The sequence below is a fragment of the Hevea brasiliensis genome, chromosome 10 (genome assembly GCF_030052815.1).
Source record: "Hevea brasiliensis isolate MT/VB/25A 57/8 chromosome 10, ASM3005281v1, whole genome shotgun sequence".
Classification (NCBI taxonomy): Eukaryota; Viridiplantae; Streptophyta; class Magnoliopsida; order Malpighiales; family Euphorbiaceae; genus Hevea; species Hevea brasiliensis.
The window spans coordinates 96,199,567-96,225,407 of NC_079502.1; the positions used below are offsets into that span (position 1 = coordinate 96,199,567).

General features: G+C 33.7%; 5 protein-coding genes across 7 annotated transcripts; 4 read left to right on the top strand and 1 right to left on the bottom strand.

The window, feature by feature from the left end:
• Positions 1–1,826: 1,826 nt before the first annotated feature.
• Positions 1,827–5,897, top strand: LOC110664376 (uncharacterized). Its single transcript, XM_058154542.1, has one exon. It carries the CDS (start codon positions 2,622–2,624, stop codon positions 5,451–5,453), a length of 2,832 nt encoding a protein of 943 aa, XP_058010525.1. The 5' UTR covers positions 1,827–2,621; the 3' UTR covers positions 5,454–5,897.
• Positions 5,898–7,010: 1,113 nt separating this feature from the next.
• Positions 7,011–12,875, bottom strand: LOC110664375 (uncharacterized). Of its 2 annotated transcripts, none has more exons than XM_021824026.2 (11): positions 12,415–12,875; positions 12,121–12,299; positions 11,814–12,036; positions 11,571–11,712; positions 11,283–11,483; positions 10,946–11,077; positions 10,684–10,812; positions 9,691–10,109; positions 9,302–9,518; positions 8,861–9,051; positions 7,011–7,688 (listed from the first exon to the last, which is right to left on the bottom strand). In XM_021824026.2, exons 1-11 carry the CDS (start codon positions 12,774–12,776, stop codon positions 7,511–7,513), a joined length of 2,373 nt encoding a protein of 790 aa, XP_021679718.2. In that variant the 5' UTR covers positions 12,777–12,875; the 3' UTR covers positions 7,011–7,510. The 2 variants fall into 2 exon arrangements, with proteins under 2 accessions (XP_021679718.2, XP_058010526.1); XM_058154543.1 differs by having other exon boundaries at positions 9,658–10,109; positions 12,121–12,319; positions 12,415–12,554.
• Positions 12,876–16,339: 3,464 nt separating this feature from the next.
• On the top strand, positions 16,340–18,123 carry LOC110664331 (putative B3 domain-containing protein Os03g0621600). Its single transcript, XM_021823965.2, has 4 exons — positions 16,340–16,751; positions 16,844–17,234; positions 17,309–17,451; positions 17,551–18,123. The coding sequence occupies exons 1-4, from the start codon at positions 16,674–16,676 to the stop codon at positions 17,803–17,805; spliced, it is 867 nt and encodes a 288-aa protein (XP_021679657.2). The 5' UTR covers positions 16,340–16,673; the 3' UTR covers positions 17,806–18,123.
• Positions 18,124–19,593: 1,470 nt separating this feature from the next.
• LOC110664330 (B3 domain-containing transcription factor VRN1) lies at positions 19,594–22,300 on the top strand. Of its 2 annotated transcripts, none has more exons than XM_058154544.1 (4): positions 19,594–19,907; positions 20,673–21,210; positions 21,444–21,610; positions 21,948–22,300. In XM_058154544.1, the coding sequence occupies exons 1-4, from the start codon at positions 19,803–19,805 to the stop codon at positions 22,188–22,190; spliced, it is 1,053 nt and encodes a 350-aa protein (XP_058010527.1). In that variant the 5' UTR covers positions 19,594–19,802; the 3' UTR covers positions 22,191–22,300. The 2 variants fall into 2 exon arrangements, with proteins under 2 accessions (XP_058010527.1, XP_021679656.2); XM_021823964.2 differs by having other exon boundaries at positions 19,597–19,907; positions 20,670–21,210.
• Positions 22,301–23,396: 1,096 nt separating this feature from the next.
• LOC110664329 (B3 domain-containing transcription factor VRN1) lies at positions 23,397–25,784 on the top strand. The gene is made up of 5 exons (XM_021823963.2): positions 23,397–23,727; positions 23,852–24,358; positions 24,484–24,763; positions 24,974–25,110; positions 25,418–25,784. Exons 1-5 carry the CDS (start codon positions 23,623–23,625, stop codon positions 25,655–25,657), a joined length of 1,269 nt encoding a protein of 422 aa, XP_021679655.2. The 5' UTR covers positions 23,397–23,622; the 3' UTR covers positions 25,658–25,784.
• Positions 25,785–25,841: the final 57 nt, after the last annotated feature.

Below are 25,841 nucleotides of genomic sequence, written 5' to 3' on the forward strand. Positions count from 1 at the left end.
GAGTTGTTGAATTGTATATTTTATTAGGTTAGTATGTTGGATACATTAAACAAAAGAAGCAAACATTGACAGTGAACCAGGCACAGTACTGTTAATTAATATTTTATTTTTTTTAAATAAATTAATAATCTCCATCTAGAAGTTGACTAATATGTCATTTTGTGGTGACAGACCTAAATTAACCTAAAGTAGGATTTGTGAGATGTGAATAAATAAATTAATAACAAATTCAATTCAAACTTGATCTTCTCCTTAGCCAAGTTTTTATCATGTCTTCTTTCCTTAAATATTTTAAAAAAAATCTCATTTTGATTTTATTTATTTAAAAATTATTATTTAGGCTTAATTTATTATTAATTTAATACGTAAATATATGAATATCATATATTTAATAAATAGATTTTATTATATATTATATATTTTAATTTAATAATAAATTGAATCTAAATAAAAAATATAAATTAATTAATTTTAATATTATTAAATAAATTTATTGGTATTAATTTGAAGAACTATCAACTAAAACTCATTTAAATTTGATTTATTTTATTTATAAAAATTCAAAAATTCATCAACATTTTGAATTATGTTTTTTTTTAAATATTTAAAATAATATTTTAAAAAAAAGTAATTTAAAGTCATAGACCTAAATAGATAAATTTAAGAAAGCTTGAATAGATCCAAAAACCTATTGAAATCAGAACACATTCATTTGGATATTCATATCCATTTTGCCTATTGCAAGACATTCTTGAAAACCTAACACAATAATGATATTTATATGCTTGAAATTTGCAATTTATCATACCACAAAATTAAACATGTCAAATAAATTATTTTCCTTTAATCACTCAATCAAGTTAAATTAATTATATGCTATTATGTTAATAATAATAATAATTTATTTATAATATTTGTTTTATAGATATTTTATATTTAAATTAGGTGTAATACATGATTTCAATTTTAAATTTTATCTGATATAAAGTTTTTATTTTAAAATTGTTTTTTTTTTATAAAATAAAATAAATGGAGAGTATTCTTATTTATTATTGTGAAATTTACTTAAAAAAGCTATTAAATACCAAAAACACCCACCTAATCAAGATAGAGGCTGAAGGGTTGGGACTTTGATGGTTTATTGGCTACAGCCTGCCAATTTGGACAGAAAACAGCTTTTTAAAAGCTAAGCTCCTTATTTGACTTTTAGTCATTACCGCTTGAAGAAAATGCTTGTGTGGTTCCCTCACAGTACACAAAATATATAATAATAATAATAATAATACCATTTCTTTTGTAAATTTTATTTTATTTTTTTAAAAATATATGTTACTTTTGTTATATTTCAACTCTCATTTTAAATGAAAATTTTAATTAACTATTTAATTTTAAAAATTCTTACTTACTCCTCATAAAATTTTAAAAAATATATATAATTTATATATTTAATAAATAAATTTTATTATATATTTTTTATCTTTTCAATCATATTAATAATATAAATTCTGATTGTATTTAAAAAAATAAATTTTCATTAAAATTATTAGTAAAAATATTCTGTTCATGCATTTCAATAATTAAATATTTTACAATTAAAAAATTAGATTAAGTTCATCCTTCTCTATTAAGAAAACACAAAAGTGTAATTTTAGTTTATATATAGAAATAAAAAATATTAATTGAAAAAAGAAACAAACACTTAATAATAATTATTTACTTAATATATTATAGGTGAAGGGGAGGGAAAAAAAATAGAACTTACAATTGGTTGTGAAAGTCAATGTCCTTTCTCACTGTTTGTTAAGGGAGGTTATGGTGGAGGAGAGAGAGAGTCAATTGAGATAGAGAGAGAAAGCAAAGTGGGGTTATCAATACTGGCATGTCTTTGTTTTGGATTTACTGGTCGCATAGTAAATGAGCATTTAATGTGGAGAAGGGTTTGCTTTGCCTGCTTTTATTTGTGCTGCAGTGAAGAGAGAGAAACTCAAGGAAGAGAGGTTCTTTTTGAGCTCTCTCAGGTGTGCTAATGGATTCTTGACATCTATTCTTCATCCACAGATTTTAAGGGTTTAAGGGCTTTTTTCTACTCATCGTCTTGGTTACTTGAAGCCCTTTTCTTCATATTTCTTCCTGAGTTTTTTGCTGGATGCGAGGTTCTTTGCGAAATTTGGGGATCTGGATATTGGGTTCTAGGGTTTGACTATCTCTCTTTCTTGGGTTTCTTCCTAATTTGTTTTCCTTGTTTAACTTTTCGCTGGAATGGGGCTTTGACTTTGTTGAATTGGGTCATTTAAATTTTGGGTTTTGTGTTTCTGTGGGTTTTCACCTGAAATTCTTTGAAGCTAAGCTGACATTTCTTAGATTCTGTATGTTTCTCTTTCTTTTTTCGATTCTTCATTTGCCGTTGGACTTTTGAAGAAATATAAATTTACAGTTTTCTTGATCTGATTCTAGAGTCGAGACCCTTTCTTTCTCGTTACAGTCCCTAGGGTTTGATACTGACCCTCCTCTGTTTCTGGTAGATGGGCTAAACTCAACAGAATCTAACTGTTTTCTTGAGTCTTGAGCTACGTTTGCTTTCTTGGTTCTCTCTCAGATTGTTGATATAGTAAAAAATTTTGATGCATCTTTCACTGTGGAAGCCCATATCTCATTGTGCTGCTCTGATCTTGGATAAGAAGAGCAGGAAAAAAGATGGGTCCGAATCCAATCTTGATATCAAGAAAAACGCATCAATTCTTCGGAAACTGCAAGAACATAAACTCAGGGAAGCTCTTGAAGAAGCATCTGAAGATGGGTCTCTCTTCAAATCCCAAGACATGGAGTCTGAGACACTTGGAAACCAGGACGAGAGCCTTGGGCGATCAAGATCCCTGGCAAGACTCCATGCCCAGCGTGAATTCTTGCGTGCCACTGCCCTAGCAGCAGAACGCATATTTGAGACTGAAGATTCCATTCCTGTCCTCCGTGAGGCTTTCTCCAAGTTCCTTACAATGTACCCAAAGTACCAGTCTTCGGAGAAGATTGATCAGCTAAGGTCAGATGAGTATGCACATTTGAATCCAAAGGTATGCCTCGATTACTGTGGATTTGGGCTTTTTTCATATCTTCAGACTTTGCATTATTGGGAGTCTTCTACATTTAGCTTATCTGAGATAACTGCAAATTTGAGTAATCATGCTCTTTATGGTGGTGCTGAGAAAGGCACTGTGGAACATGATATAAAGACCAGAATTATGGATTATTTGAACATCCCTGAGCATGAGTATGGCCTTGTTTTTACTGTCAGTAGAGGTTCCGCATTTAAATTGCTCGCAGAATCATACCCTTTTCATACCAATAAGAAGTTGTTGACCATGTTTGATTATGAAAGCCAGTCTGTGAGTTGGATGGCTCAGAGTGCCAAAGAAAAGGGTGCAAAAGTTTATAGCGCATGGTTCAAATGGCCAACTCTTAAACTCTGTTCCACTGATTTGAGAAAGCAAATTTCAAGTAAGAAGAGGAGGAAGAAGGACTCTGCAGTTGGTTTGTTTGTGTTTCCAGTGCAGTCAAGAGTTACTGGGGCCAAGTATTCATACCAATGGATGGCACTGGCTCAGCAGAACAACTGGCATGTCTTGCTTGATGCTGGGTCATTGGGTCCCAAAGATATGGATTCGCTTGGGTTGTCCTTGTTTCGGCCTGATTTCATTATTACTTCATTTTACAGAGTATTTGGGCATGACCCAACTGGTTTTGGATGTCTTCTTATCAAGAAATCTGTGATGGGAAGCCTTCAGAATCAGTCTGGAAGTACAGGGTCTGGAATGGTAAAAATTACACCTGAATACCCTTTGTATTTGAGTGATTCTGTTGATGGTCTGGACAGACTGGTTGGCATTGAAGATGATGAAGTTGCTGGGAATGCTGAAACAACCACAGAAACTCGCCCAGGATCACAGTTGCCTGCATTTTCTGGTGCATTCACTTCTTCTCAGGTGAGGGATGTATTTGAGACGGAAATGGAACAGGACAACAGTTCTGATAGAGATGGGACGAGCACTATATTTGAAGAAACTGAAAGTATTTCAGTTGGTGAAGTAATGAAAAGCCCGGTCTTTAGTGAAGATGAATCATCAGACAACTCATTCTGGATTGATTTGGGTCAAAGTCCATTGGGGTCAGATACCGCAGGTCAGTATAACAAACAGAAAATGTCCTCTCCTCTACCACCTTTCTGGTTTTCTGGCAAGAAGAACCACAAGCGACTCTCTCCAAAACCAACATCAAAGATATATGGCAGCCCAATGTATGATGACAAGGGGGGGCCACACGATGACCACCATATGCTGTCATTTGATGCTGCAGTTATGTCTGTTTCACAGGAATTAGACCGTGTTAAAGAGGTCCCTGAAGAAGAACAATTTGCAGAAACAAACTGCACTCCGCGAAATGGTAGAAAGGGTTTTGATCATCCACATGTTCAAGAGATTGAGGAAGAACCTGGAACAGGCAATGCACTTTCAGCTGGTTCTTTGTCAAATTATGATGTAAATGGATCTCGGCTTAATAATTCAACATTGACTGCTGCGCATCATAGCCTAGCAAATGGCTCAACCTCAGCAATTGGCTCAGAGATGAAAGAGAGTGCTATAAGAAGAGAAACAGAAGGTGAATTCAGGTTGTTGGGAAGAAGGGAAGGGAATAGATACGCTGGTGGTAGATTTTTTGGGTTGGAAGAGAATGAACATCCGAGCAGGGGAAGAAGGGTGTCGTTTAGTATGGAGGACAACCGTAAAGAACGTATGACTCATACTCTGGAGCCAGGAGAAGTATCTGTAACGAGCCTGGATGATGAAGAGTACACCAGTGATGGGGAATATGGAGATGGACAAGAGTGGGATAGGAGGGAACCTGAGATTATTTGCCGGCATTTGGATCATGTGAATATGTTGGGTCTCAATAAAACCACAATCAGGCTGAGATTTTTGATCAATTGGCTTGTGACCTCATTACTTCAACTAAGGTTTCCCAGCCCAGATGGGGAAGGAAGAGTGCTTCTTGTTCACATCTATGGCCCAAAAATAAAATATGAAAGGGGCGCAGCTGTAGCTTTCAACATTAGGGATAGAAACCATGGGCTGATAAATCCAGAAGTTGTTCAGAAGCTTGCAGAAAGAGAAGGTATCTCTCTTGGCATTGGTTTTCTTAGTCACATACGGATATTGGATAGTACAAAACCGCAGCATGGTGCTTTGAGCCTTGAAGATACGACTCTATGTAGGCCAATGGAAAATGGGCAGCATAATGGAAAAGGTGGGTTCATGAGGATTGAGGTGGTCACTGCATCTCTGGGGTTTCTTACCAACTTTGAGGACGTTTACAAATTATGGGTTTTTATTTCCAAGTTTCTTAATCCAGCCTTTGTCAAAGAGGGTAGTCTTCCAACAGTTGAAGAGGGGACAGAGACGTGAGTTCTGGGACAGCTCTCAATAGTAAAGTTTCAGGATGAAACAAATGGATGCTTTTGGGCATAGAAAAATCAATTGGGGCACAAATCTGAGAGTCAGAGCTGAAGATCAAAAGCTAGAGAGAAGCTCGGAAGGTATTTGTGGCCATATTCTTTTGCTCTTCCTCTGGACTCTTTGATTCAACTGGTGAATTTGTTAATTCTTGTTTGTTTTATTTTTTCCCCCCTTTCTCCTTTGGGTTCTTGTAGAGGGTGGCATTAGAATTTGTATCAACTCGGGAAGTTATGTTGATCTCGAAGCAGATTAGTATGGGGCGGCACTTTCCCCGCCTCAACATTCTGCTTTTGGCCTATACAAAATCAAAATTTCTTGCTTCTGTACAGAACTTGACCTTTATTTTCTCTGTTGTAGTCTATAATACAAGCAGGGAGGCAGTCTGATTGGAAATTGCAACGTCCTTAGTGTCAACTTTGTTTCCAAATCCTAATGATGTGATGTAAGAACAGAACAATGCTTTTGTTACGTTAAAATCGTGTTTCACGTTTATGTGGCAATCTTCAGCTCGAATGAAATTCCAGAGTCTTCAATCTTGGCGTTTAAATACCGCACATAGTCAGGTTAAGAGTCAATAACGAGAGTTGTCCCTTCACCAGCTGGACCCCTTTTTAAGTTCTTCAGCCTTCATAGAAGCGTTGTTATCCAGTTTTTATTACCAACTTGATATCTCTGGTCATAGAAGCAAATCTTAAGGTCTTATAACTGGCATATGAAACTTAATTGACAATCTTCCTGGTCTTGGTTGAGTTGGTGATATTAAATGGTGTCATTTTCTTGACATGGAGGTAACCAATTTTCAATTGCAGACAAATTTCAATTCAAGAAAGCTCAAACAATTTTTCCTTCAAATAAGTACGAAAAGCAAAGTCTAAAAGGGACTAGAATGGGAGAAATTATGGACAAGGAATAGTGATTTGATGTCAACAGGAAACAGATATTCCCTTTGCGCAATGCAAAGCTCATCATGATAATTGGGGTATCTTTCCTTAGAGCAATCATCATAATTGGGCCAGGCCCATTGATTTTTGTCTCCCATGGAAATATTTGTGGATGTATGAATAATTAGTTCTTCTTTTCTTTCTTTTTATTCTTTGAGTGGCTGCTTTGTATAAAGTTGGGTTGGAGATAGCACTGCAATTTTCTTTTTGAAACCAGATAATGATGACCAAAACCTGCTTTTCCTTAAAAAGATACAAAACAAGAGATCTCCAACCCCTTCATTACAAAATACTCCACTGTTTCAATTGAGAAATCTTCTGTACTATCCACAAGATAGCATAAAGAAATGGGATAATGTTTCCATGTTTGACAAACTACTTAGTTCAAAATGGAACATTATGTAGTGGTTGATGATAATGAAACGTTGACAAATTTCAGCCGACTTAAGTCGTAGTAGCCCATTTGGCTACTTAACTATAAAATTTCGAAGATTTTGCCTGTCATAATCACCATGATTAAGAAAATGTTATTTACATAAACAAATATACAGCCAACAAAAAAAAGTCATCATGAAGGTTCCCAAATTTTATAAGCAAAAGATAAGCTAAGGGTATTATCTTCCATATCAAATTAAAATTTTACTTTCTTAAGTTTCATGATAAGGGATTAGATTGATATATGCATACAAATAATAAATTTACAAGTCTCAATATGCGAAAGCAACCCATCACCAGCAATTGGAGGTCCGCTCTCCGTGTACAATCTGAAGTTTCTGTCGTGATTCCATTGGCAGCTTTAGCATGTTAATCCAGTATAAGTGGGCCAGATCAGCCAATCTCACAAAGTCGATTCCTAATCCATAAAACACCACAACCACCGAGTGTGACATGTATATAATTGAATGCAGTGCTTTAGCTCCCGATTGGATCCTGGTTGGTAATTAAAGGTTGATAAAGATCTTAAAGATTGCTCTTTGCAAAGATGAATCCCCCACTTCGTTACCTGTCATAAAAATCAGAAAGATTCAAGGTTCGGATGACGGGGTGGGACTAATAAAATCAATTTCATGATTCCATCATTTTTATGAGAAATGCAGTTTCCAGTGCCGACTCCTTGCACTGCAAGTATCTGTTCTCCTCCACAATATCTGTTGTTAAATTAAGCAGTATCGGACGGCTGGGGTCATGAATAGCACGTTCGCGAACTCGAGCAACCCACTTTGCGGCTTCCCAAACCCCAAATCTGAACGATGCCAAACATGAAGTATTAACACCTCGCTTGTTACAAAAGCAAATGATCAAATAGAAAAGTTATTTTCAGAAGATGAAATGCAGATCCACTTTGTCATTATAAATATTTATATTAATGCAGAAAAGAATTAAAAAGCAGGCTTCAATTAATCGTTGCTTCAGGCATCAAATGCTTAGGAGGGCTTTTGCGGCAGGAAATGTAAAATAATATTTCGACCAAGACATATCAGCACAACCAATACACAAATGCACTCACATGCTACACAATTTGATATAATGCGCGCAGCTTATTTACTAGCACAAATTCAGATCCCTTTGTGTTTCATTCATAAATTGCATTTAGCAACAACAAATTGCAAACATATGAGAATATTTTACCCATGCTAGAAATTTTTCGGAGCAAAAACTAAAGTCAGCAGCTCTCAATAAGAATCAGACACTGTATTTCGAGAACATTTAAAATTATATAAATGAATAAAAGCCACTAATCAAAATGGAAAATTTTTGCCTTTTCCTATCATTTTTTTTTTAAGTAATATGGAAGTAATCTTCATTGGCAGGATAGATATGCTCAAGATCTTTTGCCACATTTTCACTTCAAATGAATGATACAATCTGCAATAAGAATACAGATATAGGCATATACTTGAAATAATCTCATTGCACCAATCAACATAACATGTATCTCAACAAATCAAGAAATAACACACTTTCATTATTATCCAGCAACCATAAAGCCCAGCCATGATCCAGCATCACAGATCAAACCTAGGCACATGAGAATCAATTAGTAGAACTTAATTGTCCAAGCAGTGAATGAGAAATAAGATCACACATAATGGAAAAAAAATATATAGTAACCATCAGTATCAAACCAAAAGCACATGAAGTTACTAAATAGAAGAAAGAAGAGCTAATAAGTTTATCAAGAGAAACCTCACTGCCACATTTAGGTCCTACCTATTTGACAGGTCATAACCATGTTTCAAGATTACAAATTCTTTCTTAATTTATAGACCTTTGCATTTCCCTTATCCTAGAGTTTGAAAACATGCATCAACTAAAAATGGTTTGGATTTTCAATTTAACACCATCCAACAAGCTCATGATTGTTTGTGTTTGCATTGACCACATATGAAAGCAGAAAGTATGTCAGGAAATTACCGTGTGTTAAAAGATGAGGTTATCAATACAGCAGGGTAAAGGATATCCTTCTGAATGTTGTCATACGGAGAATATTCTTGTATGGCATGAAAATCATCAATGTCCCCAGGGTATCCAAACTCTTCAAAGTCAGCTGCAGTAAGCGGTAAAATGGGATAGAGAAGGGTGTTGGTTGGATCCAGAAAGGGAACCTGAAACAGACGAAGGATATGGAATGATACATAACACAAATGGGTATATTGAAAATAATTCCAGTTCTGTATTTAATTTTATTTTATTCATTAAATGATTCCATCTTATTGGTTCCTTCATTAAAAAATCGAGAAACTAGGAGAAGAAAGTAAAAGCAGTGGACCTTCATCTGATCAGAATGCAAAATAAATAAATAAATAAATAAATAAAAGACAGAAATATAAATGGAGGCAAATGTTTAATTTATACCTTCAAAACTGCAGCACGTAATAAATCTGGGCAACAGTTGATGGCTGAAGCAACCAAAAGACCTCCAGCACTATATCCCCAGCCCGCAAGCTTTTTATCTTGCACAATTTCATTTTCAATAAGAAATTTGGCACAGGAGAGATAATCTTTTATGGAATTAAGTTTCTTCGTACGTCTGCCATTATGATGCCACTTCTTACCTTGACCACCTCCCCCTCTGCAAACAAACCAATTAATTAAGTTAAAATGCTCAAAACACTCGAAAGACTTTCAAAGTTTAAATAACTAAAAGAAAATGATAACCATTTTAGAACAGGAATTTAAAATGCTTCATGTACACAAGATGGGGGAAAAACGTAACAAATAGCAGTAGTGCAGCTGAAACAGACCTAACATCAGCGTATGCAACAACCCAACCACGATCAAGAAGGCTCTTCAACTCACTACGCCATCGTTTGTCGAGCAACTCACCATAAGCTCCATGCCCATGAAGCAACCCGGGGTTTTGATTTGCATATTTATGTTTGCGTGAATATATGATAGTTAGAGGAATTGAAACTCCATCATAAGAAGAGACATCATAATGTTCACAGGCATAAAACTCTGCAAGGTCATTCCACAAGTTATCATCATCAGATCTGACTTCACTGGAAGATCCAAAGTTTACATTATTCAAGGATGCATTGGCGACACTCATAGAAGAGGCAGTGCCATACAAAATCCTTGTTCTTTCATAAAGCATGTTTTGTTGTTGAATAATATTCCACTTGCCATTTGATAGGTCGTAATCAACGACAGCATCTGGCATCTGTAAGAAATTAGGAGGCCATGATTTGACTAGAGATGCGCAATTCTACTCAAAACAAATAGAACAAAAATACACATGCAAACATAGACAAATACATTGCTAAATAAGTGAGAAAAATTAATAAATGTTTCCTCATTGTAACTGAAATTAAAATGAATATCCATCAACATGAGATAAGATATGGCACAAACGCAGTCAGTTAAAAGCAAAGCCATGCATTGTATACTTGCAGGATCTTTAACCTCTAAATCTCAGACATTAAACACATAAATTCATCTGATCAGCTGAGAACCAACTACATATAAAAAATTTAAACATTTTTAACCAACAATTATATGTATAGCTATCCTTGTAAACCAACATTTAAATACAGTCTGAAAAGCAAGGCAGGGGTTATGGTATTAAAAGTAACTCATTGAATTGTTTTCCGTTCATATCTTCTAACTATTATCAAGATCAGGATCCAAGTAAAAAAATTCTTCACCAATACAATAAACTAGTTATAATACAAATATGAAGTGAAATAGAGCATGCTGAATCCCTTTACTGAAGTTAGGGCAAAATTAACTTATACCACAGGCGATGATATTGTAAAGCGCATGGTTGATGAATGGTAGTCATAATTTGGTCCAGCTGAAATTTGTGAAACATATTTTGGAAGAGGGAGGAATCTGGGGTTAAGCTCTTCCAGATCAAATCCTTTCTGCAATAACAAAAGAAGACAAGATGAGAATAACAAACCAGTATAATATAAACACACCCATGACAACTCTTACGAGTTGCGACCACTGTTTAACTTCAAATGTTTCACAAGCTGATAGTGCTTGGTTTCTTACCTTCCCACAAGGCAAAGGTAGAGGAACAGAACAAAGTCTGAAGCTCCAACCTTCCCTTATAATTAATGCCAAATGTGTGTAACAGAAATCGACATCCTCAATAATCAAATCTTGGTCATCATTGAATATACTCTGCAATAAATGAAACTGGATGATGAATGATATAGGCACCCACTAGCTGCATGGATATTACCTAAAGGATATAACATCTAGAGATTAGTGAAAGCAAGAAGATAGAGTAAACAATTACGAGTGCCCAAACTACAATGAAACAAAAGAAGCAAGTTGAAAGAGAACCGGGATAAAGCATAATTGAATGTAGAGAAAACCCACCAACCTCCCATTTCCTTGGACTGGAAGAAGAATCAACAGGACAACGTAGAAGGTAATGATGATCAACAAGCTGGCCCTCCCTAGCAGCATCAGTAAATAAATAAAGGTACCCCTGATGATGTTCAATCACACAGTGGGCTAGAGTCTCACATTCCCAAACTAATGTCATATCAGACAATGGATCAGCTGCATTTATCAGACAGACCTAAAACATGGTCATGATTGTTATACCATTTCAACTACCATCAACTTCAAGATCCAAGTCCAGCACAAAGTAATCAAAAAGTGATACCTTTGAAAATGTTGTAGAAAATATATTGACAGTCACAAAGTGAAAATCCTTTGTGTGTCTAATGTTAACAAAAACGTTGTCATTCGGTTCATCTAAAAGCAAAACATCTTCATCAGTTGATCCAATCATGCTACAATATATCCTGATGACAAAAAAGAATACCAACTTTAGTTTGTTGAATCCAAGAAAGCACATAATAGGATAAAGCACATTCAAATGATGCGACATCAACATGATACTTACCGGCAGGGCCTCTTATATTGATTGGTAACAACATAAAGCAATGCCTGGCCATCCTTGGCCCAAGCCAAATTTGAAACCCTATCTGCTTGAGGCTTACTACACAATGCACCAGAATTCAGATTCCTTACAGATAACTTAAACCAGTCATTGTCCTTATCATACATAGTATATGCAAGAAACCGATGATCAGGCGACACTTCAGATAATTCTTCATATGCATAGCCTATAAACAATTGCAAATTTCAAATAAACAAACAAATCAAAAGTTGTCCCAGAATTAGGAAAAGAAAAAGATATTTTTAAATACCTCCAAATCTCTCTGCTTCTTGATTATAATCAAGCAGCTTCTGCTCAATTCTTTTCCCAGAGGTAAAATCAAATCCACCAGCAGGATATTTGTTGGAAATGAATTCTTCATTTAAGCTTAACAATCTCCGACAGAGCACTGGATACTGCATCCCTTCTTCAACTCTTCGATAGTATAACCTGCGGCGAGGAAAATCCACCTTGAAATAGTAAAAGAAGGATAATTCAGATTCACAACTTACTTTATTTTGTTTCTCACAATCCAAACAGAAGGGGGGAATTTATCGAAAAATACCATGGTCCCCAACGAATGGGAGGAGTGGAGAGATCAAATTGCATCCTGGACGCCATTTCAGACTGAAGCTTACTTTGAAGCTTCTCAGTATCAGACATTACGGCCTCCGTGTATTTCTCTTCTTGCTCCATGTACACGTCCATGTGGCGCATCGCTACCTTGTCGTTCAAGCTCGACATCCAGCTGTACGGATCCTCCCATACGCCGTCGTGGAATGTGAAGGATTGGGGTTTCTGCGGCGGTTTTGGAGGTTTTGGCGGAGCCGGTGGCGTTGGTTGCTTTGGCGGTTTGTAGTGGCGAACACGGAGGAGAGTGGAGGTGAAACGGTGGTGACGCCGGATGGCCGTTAGAAGGTGGCGCATGATTTTGTAGGGGTTTTTAGGGGTTCGGGGGCCAGAGGTTTGTGCGGGGTTTAAGGAGAGAATAGCAGGGCGAATTTCTGGTGATCCCACACTCAAGGTTAGAAATTTGCAATCGCCAACGTGTTAACAATAATTTTATTGTTTTATTTTATAAAAAATAAATGTCATTTTATATAAATATGTAAAATACATTATATAATTCATAATATTTTTTTTTCTATCATAGTAAGTAGATCTGCATGAATATTATAATTTAGTGAGTATTTAGTAAAATATATGGTAATAACGTGAATATTGACTATAGAATAATATAAAATAATGTGAATTATACTAGAATGATTAGACAAGGAAGCACTTAAGAGAATGAAAGTGGGTAAAACCTGTGGACCTGATGAAATACCAATTGAAGTGTGTAAGTGTTTGAGAGATATGGGAGTGGCATGGTTAATTAAATTATTTAATAAGATTATAAACTCAAAGAAAATGCCTGATGAATGGAGGAGAATGGATGAGTATTTTAGTACCTATTTTTTAAAATAAGGGAAACATACAGAGTTGCTCAAACTATAGGAGAATTAAACTCATGAGCCATACTATGAAGTTGTGAGAGAGAGTTGTGGAGCATCGACTACGTCATGATACTTCAATCTCTCTCAATCAATTTGGTTTAATGCCCGGTCGTTCAACTATGGAAGCGATATTTCTTATTAGAAGCTAGATGGAGAAATATAGAGATGTGAAGAAAGATCTACATATGGTTTTTATTGATTTGGAGAAGGCTTATGATAGTGTTCCAATAGATGTCTTATGGAATGTGTTAGAACAAAAGAGGGTATCTATTAGGTACATACAAGTATTAAAAGATATATATGAAGGAGCAACTACTATTGTGCGCACAGTGGGAGGGGACACAAGAGATTTTCCGATCTCAATTGGATTACACCAAGGATCAGCCATAAGCCCTTACCTTTTTACATTAGTTTTAGATGAATTGACAAAACATATACAAGAGATTATTTCTTGGTGCATGTTGTTTGCGGATGATAATGTTCTAATAGATGAGATACGAGAAGGAGTTAATAGAAAGCTAGAGCTTTCGAGAAGTACTTTAGAGTTAAAGGGTTTTAAGTTAAGTAGAACGAAGACAGAATAAATGTATTGTAAGTTCAGTGAAGGCCAAACTGGTGATAGGGAATGAGTTAGTTTGAATGGAGTGGTACTGTCCCAAAGTAATCATTTTAAATATCTAGGGTCAGTCTTTCAAGTAGATGGAGGGTGTGAGGAGGATGTTAGTCATAGGATTAAAGCCAGATGATTGAAGTGGAGACGTGCCACGGGAGTTTTATGTGATCGTAAAATTCCCAATAAGTTGAAAGGAAAATTTTACCGTACAGCCATACGACCGGCTATGTTATATGGTAGTGAGTTTTGGGCACTGAAAGAGTCGTATGCGTCTAAGATAAGAGTTGCAGAGATGAGAATGTTAAGGTGGATGAGTGACCATACTAGACTAGATAAAGTCCGTAATGAGAGTATTAGAGAAAAGGTAGGAGTGGTGTCAATTGAAGATAAGTTGAGAGAATGGAGATTGAGATGGTTTGGTCATGTGAAGCGTAGACATACGGAGGCTCCAGTTAGACAAGTAGAGCACATTAAGTTAGAGGATAAAAAGAAAAAAAAGGGGTAGACCTAAATTGACTTGGAGGAGAATAGTACAACATGATCTAGAAGCATTACACATTTATGAGAATTTAACAAAAAATCGTTTAGAGTGAAGAAAGTGAATCCATATAGCTGACCCAAAATCTTTGGGATAAAGGTTTAGTTGAGTTGAGTTGAGTTTGGTAAAATATATAAATTAATCATTGTATTTTTAAAAATCATATATTTAATCATTGACATTTAGATATATCTATAAATTAATTGCTCAATTTAATTTTATGTCTAATTTATTATTAATTATATAAAATATTAAAATAATATTATAAATTTATAATATAAATTTTATTATAAAATAGTTCCTTATATTTTATAATATTTATTATTTCATTATAATACCATATAGTTTTATTTTAACAATATTCTAGATATATTATGTATTTGAATTAAAAGAATTTAATTGAAAATTTTATTATTATTATATTATATTATAATTAACTAAAAAATTAAAAAAATAATTAAAATATTTTTCTGTCCATATATGACAATACAATAATTAATACGTAGGTTTATTAAAATATTATTTATTAAATAGATAAATTTTAAAAATATAAAAATTAATATCTAAGTTTCATTAAATTTTTGAGATTAAATTGTAATTTTGTCTAGGCAATTTTTAACAGTGCAAAATTTTAAAATACATTTTTTTTCAAAAGCTTAATTTTAGGACTCTATTAAAAAATGCATGAAACAATCTGATAATGTGTTTATAATTTCTTATTTTTTAAAAATATAATTTGAGTTATAAATAAAGGTGTTAATTAGAACTAAATTTAATCGGTTTGAATTATTTAAATTAATTTATATTTTAATTTGACTCTTAATTTTTAATGAACTAAAATTAAATAATAATAATATATGTACACACTTTTTATATAAATATTACTTATATATATATATGTTACATTTTAAATATGTATGTGATTTTTATTATTTGAATTATTACATTAGAATTAATGTTATTTTTAAATTTATTTAAAATAAAATCTAAATTTGAATCATATTAAAACATAAATTTTATTTAATTTATTATTTAAAAATTTGAAATTATATAAAAAATGTTTTACTCCACTAAAATTGAACAGTGCATACCATAGTTAGTATACAGATTACTTAGCAATTTTGAAATTATTGCCATTCACGTTAATGTGAACGATATAATTTTTATCATTTACATATTTCTTCCGCTTACTAATGAGGACCCTTTTATATTTTAATTTTTCTATGACTTAAAACTCAATTATATCTCTATATTCATAGAAAAAGTTTAATTTATTTTATTTTTAATTTTTTTCATCTAATTTAACTTAAAAATTTTAATTTAAACTCAAATTAGTATAAAAATCAAGAAAATAAAAAAAATTAAACTTCCTAATTTTTGAAATTAAATAAAAAAATCAAGAAATTTAATTTTAAAATTAAAAAATTAAATTTTTTAATTTTTTATTTAAATTAATAAGTCAAAATATTTAATTCATAAATTTTAATTTTTTAATTAAATTGAATTTAAAATAAAACTTATGAAATAATTTAAATAAAAAATTAAAAATAAATTAAATTAAACTTTTAAAATAAATATAAGAATTAAATTGAATACTTTACTATTTTTCTAACGTCCAATGCATATTGTTTAAAAAATATTTTAAAAAAATGTAAATTTTAAGTAATATTAAAAAAATAATTTTATTATTTTAAAATTTACATAAATAACCTATTAAATTTATTTTTAAATTAATTTTTAATACACTCAAGCCAATCTAACCATCTGCACACAGCGCACGATCAACTTGGCCAACCATTAGCGGTAATTCTTGTAACTATAACTAGAAATATGATAAATCAGATTTTAGGTTTTTCTTTTTCCCTTTAATGATTATATTCTTGTCAGCTTTTTTCGAGTCCAAGAACCTGCTACAAGAGATGGAGAGAACATCAATCACCATGCGCCACCGCGGAGCAGACTGCCGTAGAACCAAAGTCCACTAAAAGAGAAGAAGCTCTGGATTCCCACGCCTCCTCGATCTTCGCAGGGCTGCAGCAGCTTTAAGATTTTAGCCGGTCTTTTCATATCTTCGTATCCAAATTGGTATCAGCAAAATTCTCTCGTTGCCACAAGAATAAAGTCTTGTATATAAATAAGCCCCTGCATGCTTAAACCGAAGTCAGGTTAAGCAGAAGATGGTGGCTAGGAAGCCAAAACGGCTTGCTGAAACTAAATTCTTCAAGGTTTTGGTCGATGATTTCAAGAAGAAACTTGTAATGTTCCTCTTATTAACTACTTCTCATCTCTTTTATGTTCTTGAAAGAAGTTGATATTCTTAGGTTTCGCTTCTCTCCTTGTTTGGCAGAGGATACCACCATTGTTTGTGAGGGTGTTCGAGAGAATCATGCCCAAGAAACCTATCCTAAAATCTGAGCAAGGAAATTTTCCTGTATCAGTGAAAAGTAACGACAATGGCTACTTCATCAAGCGTGGATGGAAGAAGTTCGTCAAAAATCATGAGTTACAGATGGGTGACTTCCTAGTTTTCAATCTTCTTGATGATAATAAAACTTTTGAAGTGGATATGTATGGGCCAACTTGCTGCTTGAAGGGCCTGAAGCTACCTTTTCATGAGAAAAGTAGCTGCAGGGATTGGGAAGCCAATGTTACACCAAACAAAGACATCGCCTTCAAGAAAAAGGGTCGTCCTAAGTCAGGACGTCGCAAGAAGCCACAAGTTTCTGCAAGAAAAGCTGGTAAGCTCTCTGTTTTCACTTGGTACACTGGGCATAATTTTAGAAACTGACCCTTTGGGTTTGGCTTATGCAAGGTTTGAATGCTAAACGAGGGCCAAATGTCCAGGAAAACAATGAAATGAACGAGAGAGAGAGAGTAGCCAAAGAAATACGAGCTATGGAGCCAAATCATCCTTCTTTTAAACAGGATTTGAAGGATTACCAAAAATACGGTTTGGTATTTCTTCTTCATTTCCCTTGTAAAATTTCTCAGTTCATTCACTAGTCAGGAAAATTCACAGGTTATACTTAAATATGTATACTTTTTTTGCAATAGGTAATGCGCAAAAGGTTCGTTTACGAGACAGGGCTGGAAAGCAAGAGGAACACGGTGATCAAAGATCCGCAGGGGAGGGTGTACACAGTTGACATCAGCGTAACGGGTAGACAGGTTCGCTTAAGCACTGGTTGGTCAATATTTTATAAAGCTAATGGGCTAGCTACAGGGGACACCTGCGTCTTCCACTTTATACCAGAAAAGAGTAATCTCATTGAAGTTCAAATCCATAGAAAAAGGAGGCAGAGATGCTAAGACTGAATTAACCATCTTTGCCAAGATCAGTTTAGTCATAGAACTTTTGGCCACAGTGATAAAAAGAAGTGGGAGACGGAGAAGGTATTCAGTGCATCATTTTGTTTTTGGGTAAAAAGATGGAATTCAGTTGGAAGTTGAAAGGTCAGGAGTTTTTAGCCATTCTGCAGCTTTGTTTTGGTGATTGCCGTCTTGTGAATGGATTTGGACGATGATAATGGAGTTCTTTTGCCAACAAAAGATAATGGGGTTTGAGTGAGACTAGTATATATTAATATTTTATGATAAATGTTAATCAAATTTGAATATTAAAATTATTAATTCAACTAAGGTAATCTTTGCTTAGAATTTTGTATTTTATAAGTATAAATTAATTAATTACAATCATTTATCAATAGGGAAATTATTATTATTTACATTCGATCATCGCGAATCTAAAATATAAGTCTTGAGTCTAGATAAAAATAAAATCTCTTAATCTATATTATAAGTTTAAACTAATTAATTAGGGCAATTTAATCGGCTATAATTTTAATCTTAATATAAGTGTGATCACAACCTCCCAAAAAAAATTGTAGTTGGTTGATTTATTTATCAATTAAAAAATCTAATTTCCTTTAAAAAATCATACTTTATAAAAAAATAAACTTGTAATTTTTATTTTCTTTTGTAATAACACTTTGATGCTTAATTATTTTCTCATAATAAGATTTATAAAATCTCATATTTTAAATTTAAATATATTTTATTAATTTTCTCATGTGACTCTATTTTTAAAAAGTTAGGATTTAATTTTGAATTAAATTATAATTATTTTTTTATGAGTGATTAGTTTAATTTATACACAAATTTAATATATTTGATTTTTACTTCTCTTTTATATTATATTTATAATTAATAAAATGTTTTTTACTTGTATATAAAAAAAAGAAAAACATGTACTTCTAATATGACTTTCAGAAGTTTATATTTTTTGAAATTTCCTACCTGTGTTAAGTTGTATAAACACTCAAGTAATAAAAAATTATTTATATATATTTTTAAGTGAGATTTAAAATAATAATTATTAATTAATTAAATGTATACACTCAAATTTTAATAAGAATTGCTTTATATTTCTTCTCAAAATGAAAAAAATTTCTTTTTTATAGGTTAAAAACACATATAGCATTTTAATTTAAAAATTGACCTAATAAATTTAACATTTCCTTTTTCTTTATCTTTTCTTTGTCGGTGTACATTTTTTTCTATAATTGATAATCTAATAGAGATATCTGCTCTTTCAGAATGAGCTCAAATAGAAGAATCAGAATACTGTATAATAATACTTTTCAGATTTTTTAAATTGTCTACTAGCATGATTCTGATACAAGTATTTCTATGGAAATATTGGGTTTGATAGTCTTATTAAACTCATTAATTCTGTGTGGACATATCGGACTTTTTATGTAGAAAAAAGATTAGAAATATTTAGAGGAAAAAAATGGCTTATAATAGATATTTTAATAATCAAATTTCTTGGTTATATAATATTGGTTAATTAAAATTCTAACAATAAAAAATGAAAATTATGACCTGCTGTGTGTAAGAGTTGGTAGGCCTATAGGTCGATATGAAAGCCCTTGACCACTAATTTTAGCCTTAGTAAAAGGACCAACTTATCCATCACTAGGGGTCAATTATAGTTACCCCTTTTATTGAATTAAAATTGAATAATAATTTAATTTTTAATTAATTCGATCCAAATTATGAGTTAATAAAGAAAAAAAATACTTCAACAACAAAATCATCCTCATTGAAAATCAAAGCGAATCAAAATCAAAACCAAAATTGCCACCTTTTCTAACCCATAAAAGAGGCTTGCCGTGATCCTCTGTGCAAACTAAGAGCTCACCCTCCAATAAAAGAATATAATTGAAGTCAAATAGCTTGCAGGATGCAGCTATGACCCTATGAGCTCTCTCACTATGTGAAGTGCGTTTTCTTTTTGTTTCTGCATGGACTCTCTCGAAAGAAAGCTACCCATTGCGTTCACGATTATGGAGAGAGAACCCCATTTCTTCAAGATAATTCTTGATGATTCTATCCGGGAGGGAAAACTTGTAAGCTTTCTTGTTTCTCTGGATCTTCCTTCTTCTTTTACTGTTCTTGTTGCTTTCTTGATATTTTTCTGGTTTTTGGTGAATAATGCTAAGCAGAAAATGATTTGTGGTGTGATTGATTGGTCTTGTTTATATGTAATGTTATGGTTTTTTTCTGCATTCATAGTGAAGGAGCAAGAATGTGTATTTGTTTTGTTTTAAAATCCTTTTACTGGACAAATTCTTGAAGTATTAGTAACCATGAAATCTTGTGATTCACTTTCTTCTGAAAACCCATTTGGGTTCTAAACCAAGTTCTCTGTTAATCTTTTAGCAGATGGGTTCAATTAAGCTCGTCATGCAAAGCCATTTTCTAATGATTGCATACTTCCATAACTTACACTTTAATGCCATCCAAATTATCGAATCTATTGCTTCAATTTAGTTCAGAAATTTCATTACGCTTAATAGGTTAGACTGAGAACTGTTGAAATTCAAGCTGCTGTAATTGATTATTGGTTAGATATTCTTCTTGAGAAATTTCCCACTGAGTAGATTTTGATTTTTGTGCATGTGATATTAGGCTCGTGAAGAGTAAATATCTGTAATAATCTAAACGTATCAAAATAGTGATATTTCATCTTATTGCAAGTGTTCTGCTGCCCACCAATTATGCCATCCTGAAGTAAAATTAAAGGCTGAAAATCATTTCAATGTTATATTGCTCTGCATTTCATCTGCTTTAGTAGATATGTGGGGTTAGTTAATTCTAATATGAATCAGGAGATTCCCAAAAAGTTCATGAGGAAGCATGGAAAGGATTTGCCAAGTCCTGTCATCCTTAAGGTCCCCAGTGGTACTACATGGCAAGTAGAGTTGTTGGAATGTGATGGTAAGGTTTGGCTGGAGAAGGGTTGGCAAGAATTCGCTAAACATCACTCTGTGGACCATGGGTACTTTTTAGTTTTTAAATATGAAGGACATGGCCATTTCTGTGTATTCATACTTGACAAGAGTGCATCAGAGATAGAGTATCCATGTAAAGGTGTATGCACTGTGGATCAAAATCATGAGCCTGTGATGGAAAATAATGAAGATGATGCCTCTGTTGAAATTGTGGATAATCTGTCTCAACGAAGAAAAGTTGGGGAGAAATCACCATTATCGATAGATCAGCAGTCTTGCAAAATAACCAGAACTGATTCAACTGCTAAAACATTGGATTCGTTGTTTCCCAGTTCACATGCATATCTTAGCAATCAAGCCACTCCATCTACTTGTATAAAGGTTGAGAGTTCACATTGTTCCAAGAGAGAATATGAAGGTATGTTTTTACTGATGTAATCTGCTTTTCATTTTAAAAGGATAAAAAAGGTTCATCTTGTAGTTAAGATGATGCTCAAATTTTGCACTAAAAATGGTGAAATTGGAAATTCTAGCTCTCACCACCCTTTCATAATCTAAGAATCCTGAATTCCACAGAAGAAATTTAAAGTTTAACCTATTTAACTTTTGAGAAGAAACAATGCTTATTCATTATTTTATTGATTAATGTAGGAAAGCTCAAGCAATCGACAGCAAGCAAAAAGAATACCGGTAGGCAGGGCAAAAGGCCTCCATGTTCAAGTAATTCTCAAGCTCTTGAAGAAGCAAACAAGTTCATCTCAAATAATCCATTCTTCAAGTCTGTTGTCCGGTTAGATCGGCTCAAGTACTCTAGTGTGGTAAGGCCATGAACTATACACTGATAGGTAGTAAGCTCAACCAAAGCAAATATTAAAAATTATCACCAATAAATTTCTAGAGTTTGCTCTAATATTGACAGTGAAGAATAGTTCATTTGTTTTCTTGAGAGAAGAATCTATCTATCTTGTAAATACATTCAATATCTAAACTAACAAGGCAAACTTTTTTATGTACTCACTCTCTGAGACACATATACACAGCTTCTCTCTCTCTCTCTCTCTCTCTCTCACACACACACACACACACACACACACACATATATATATATGTCAAATAACATTGTAGAGTGATACCATTAAAATTTAAATTATGCAGTGTGTACCAATTAACTTCAGCCGGAGATATGTTAAGGCCAGGATAGTGAATTTAACCCTTCAAGTTGCTGATAGATTGTGGCCTGTGAAGTTGATACGATATTCAAAGTGGAAAGTTGCTAAGTTTTGTGGCGGTTGGCCTACGTTTGCAAGGGAAAATTCACTAGAAATGGGGGATGTTTGCATCTTTGAGCTGATAAAAAGTGATGCCATGAATGTATTCATTTTCAGATGTGAAAAGTAAATGCTGTGTGTTGCCATTGTTTTCTCCTTCTGTTTAGTAGGTGGAACTTGGAAACAAACTATGAGACTTGGAACTTAATTTCTTAAATGGATCACTGTTGTTTTAATTTCTTTGTAGCCTTTCTTTGGAATTTCATTAGCATAAAAAGAGCTCTCTGTTCACCCAAAAAATCATATAATTTTAGCTTGGAAACTAAGCTCATTTGATCAGAGATAATTTCTTGAAGCTCTAAGATTCACCACTTGCCTACTGTGAGAGGAAGGATAGCCCAGCCCAAAACATATGGGGTATCGAGTTGATATGTTAAATATTCAGTGCACATACATTCTCACTCTATCTCATATGATGTGGGGTTCACTCTATGAAGTGTTCACAGTTTTATGAGCGGGGACCACTTGAACCGGCCGATGGATGCAGAAAACCACTGAATTTAACTTAAAATCTGATCTGATTTTATATTTGAATCACTAAAGGCAAAAAATGGAAATGGAACAGTCGAGCCGACTTTGACCCGCTCGAACCAAAATGAACTGCCCGGTTTTTTTTTAGGCAAAACGCAAAAGGTACTCAGCTGCAGCTGTTTGGGATGTTGTGCTGCATTTTATCCCAACTCAATAGGAATGAATTTATCACTAAAAATAAAATTTGAAGTAATATCTAATGAAACAAAACATTATACAACTCACGCCTCCTCTCATTATACTTTTAAATAAAGATAATATTTAGTTATTATGTTCACACGAAGAGCTAAATCAGGATAGAACAAGATCATTTCATCAAATTAATCATTAAGTTACCACGCTCAGTGATTTTTATTAATTATAATTATTTCATAATTAAGGAAATTTAACTATAAAAATTAAGGAAAATATATTTTAATTACTTGTAATTATAAAATACCAAAGGAATTTTGAGTTGAGGAAATAATTTTTTGGAGCCGGTGTATGCAATAATCTGTCATCTCTGTAGGCATTGTTATTAATCCGGATCGGACCAGCAAGTCAGATGTAGAAAATTGGTGAATTGAACTTAAAATTTATCTATTTTCTATTTGAATCGCTAAGGGAAAAAATGGCAATGAAACGGTCGAACCGACTTTGACCAGCTCGAACCGCAATGGACTGCCCGGACCTTTTTCTTTTTTTGGAGGCAAAACGCAAAAGGCGTTGAACTGCACGCTGCAGCTTTTTGGTCTGTTGCGCTGCATTTTTGGTCTGTTATGCAGCATTTTATGAACACTTTTTTCCATACTTTCAGAGTCCAGAGGGCAAAGGAGATTTCGTTCTCAAACTCCAAAGTACAAATTCTTTGCTGCCAGAGACTCACCTTCCAGTCCATCATTGACAGTCGAAGCTATCGTTGTGTTTCACTTTCTTGCTTTGAGCTGGTGCCATGAACTAGTTGTAAATTGTTCAGTGCGTTTCACTTTCACATGGCGGCTTTTTGTTCCCAAATACACGAGAGTTCCTTGCTTCAACCGAAGAAAATCCGTTTCTTCAAGATAATACTTGAGGACACTGTAAGAGATAAGAAACTTGTAAGCTTTTGTTCTTTCTTCTCCGTAATTTCTTTGCTTCACTATACATGGGATTATTGCTTTCATTTATGGTAAATCTACGTTGAGCAGCTTGTTTTTTTTTTCCCCTCCGTTTTAATCACAGGAGATCCCCAGAAGTTTTGTGAAAAAATATGGAAATGCACTATCAAACCAAGCAATCCTTAAGCTCCCAGATGGTGCCTCATGGAAAATAGAGTTGTTTAAGGGTTGTTATGTTTGCTGTGATGTTTGGTTGAGTGAAGGTTGGCAAGAATTTGTAGATTATTACTCTGTGAAATTAGCACATTTGCTGCTTTTTACGTATGAGGGGAATTCCCAGTTCTCTGTAGTCATATTTAGTAAAACTGCAACAGAGATTGATTATCCGCTCAGGAACATGGATTTCAAATTTCAAGAGCCCAAAAGGGAGGAAACTGAAGATGGCTTCTCTGCTGAAGCCATGGATGTTGATTTTCCTAATCCAACAAAAAGTGGTCAGGAAAGGGAGCAACCATTGCGAAGACCTAAAAATGAGAAAACTTTTCAGAGAGCTACAGCTTTCAAATCCAAAAATCCACTTATGGTGATAAATATGCGACCTTCATATGTCCCTCCTGCTGGGAATAAAATGGTAATTTTATTAATGAAAGCTTCATGGTCAATACAACTTGCTCTTAAAAATAAGAAAAAAAAATCCCTTATTTGTTAATCTCTCAATCTTTGTGTGGGTTGTCGTGTGTTAAATTCTATGTGCAGAATCTACCAGAAACGTTTTCCAGGAAATATTTGCTTAATGGTGAAGGTTCTGTGATGCACTTTGTTTTTGGTGGGAAAATTTGGCCGGTCAAGTATGCTAAGGAGGAAGGCCGAACAAGAGTAAAACTGAAGTCAGGTTGGAGAACTTTTGCAAAAGACAATCACTTGGAAATTGACGATGTATGTGTCTTTGAATTGATCCCGGCCAAAGGTGCTGAGATTAGTTTTAAAGTTCATATTTTTAGAGTTGCTGAAGATAGACCTTCTGACTCTTCACTAGGTAGGCAAATCAATCTGTTAATGCTTCATTATAATCTCCGCATATACCGTTTGTTGCTTGTTTGGATTAGAAACCAAACTAAAGCTGAATCTGTTTCTATTTTATTTGAATGGAATAACCTGAATCTTTTTGTTGTCCTCATGGAAAGATACTCAATTTCTTGAAGTGAAAGAGCATTTACACATCCCGACGTTGCTAATTATGACGCAGGTAAGGAGCAGAAGACACATGAGAAGACAACTCCAAGTTCGAGTATTCGTATAACCAGTGAATCTGCCCGAAAATTTGTCTCAAAGAATCCATTCTTCAAAGTAGTTATGAAGGCATCTTATCTGTATCTATATTTGGTAAGACGAATAACTACATCCTTCAATTTTAAACCCATCATTATGAGTGCCTGAAGCCATGAATTACCCTTTCAATTGTCTTTATGGTCCATAAGTTCTCTTCCATTATATTGATGCTTCAAAAGAAAACCAGGCAAACAAATGGTAATTGGCCTAAAGAACCCAGTTCGTTGCTCACCTCAAACAGCACTATGCCTCAGAAGTACTTATCTATGCAGAAGAATTCTCAATACTGTGTTCCACTTACTGTCATTGTAATTGTTGCCATTAATACTCTGTTCTCATATTTAAATGTTACCTTGTGCAGCATATACCGACAAGATTTGCAAGAATGCATTCGAAGCACTGGGAAAAGAATACTATTACTCTTCAGGTTGAAGATAGATCATGGAATGCCATGTTAACATACTCAGGTAGCAGACTCACTGGTGGATGGATTCGATTTGCAAAGGAAAATTTTCTAAAAGAGGACGATGTTTGCATATTTGAGCTGATTGACAGGAGCAAATTAATTCTGAAGGTCTCCATCTTCAGGAGTGAAAATTAAACAGTTGTTAATGTTAGCAATTTTATTATGCTTCTTGGAGGCAATTACTAGTAGCTATTTTATTATTTTTGCTATTTCATACACTACCAACCATATACTGCTAATATAATTCAGTAATTTTCTCTCCGATATCTCATATTTTTTTTTGTATATATTAGGGATAATATAAGTCTATCAATCAGTG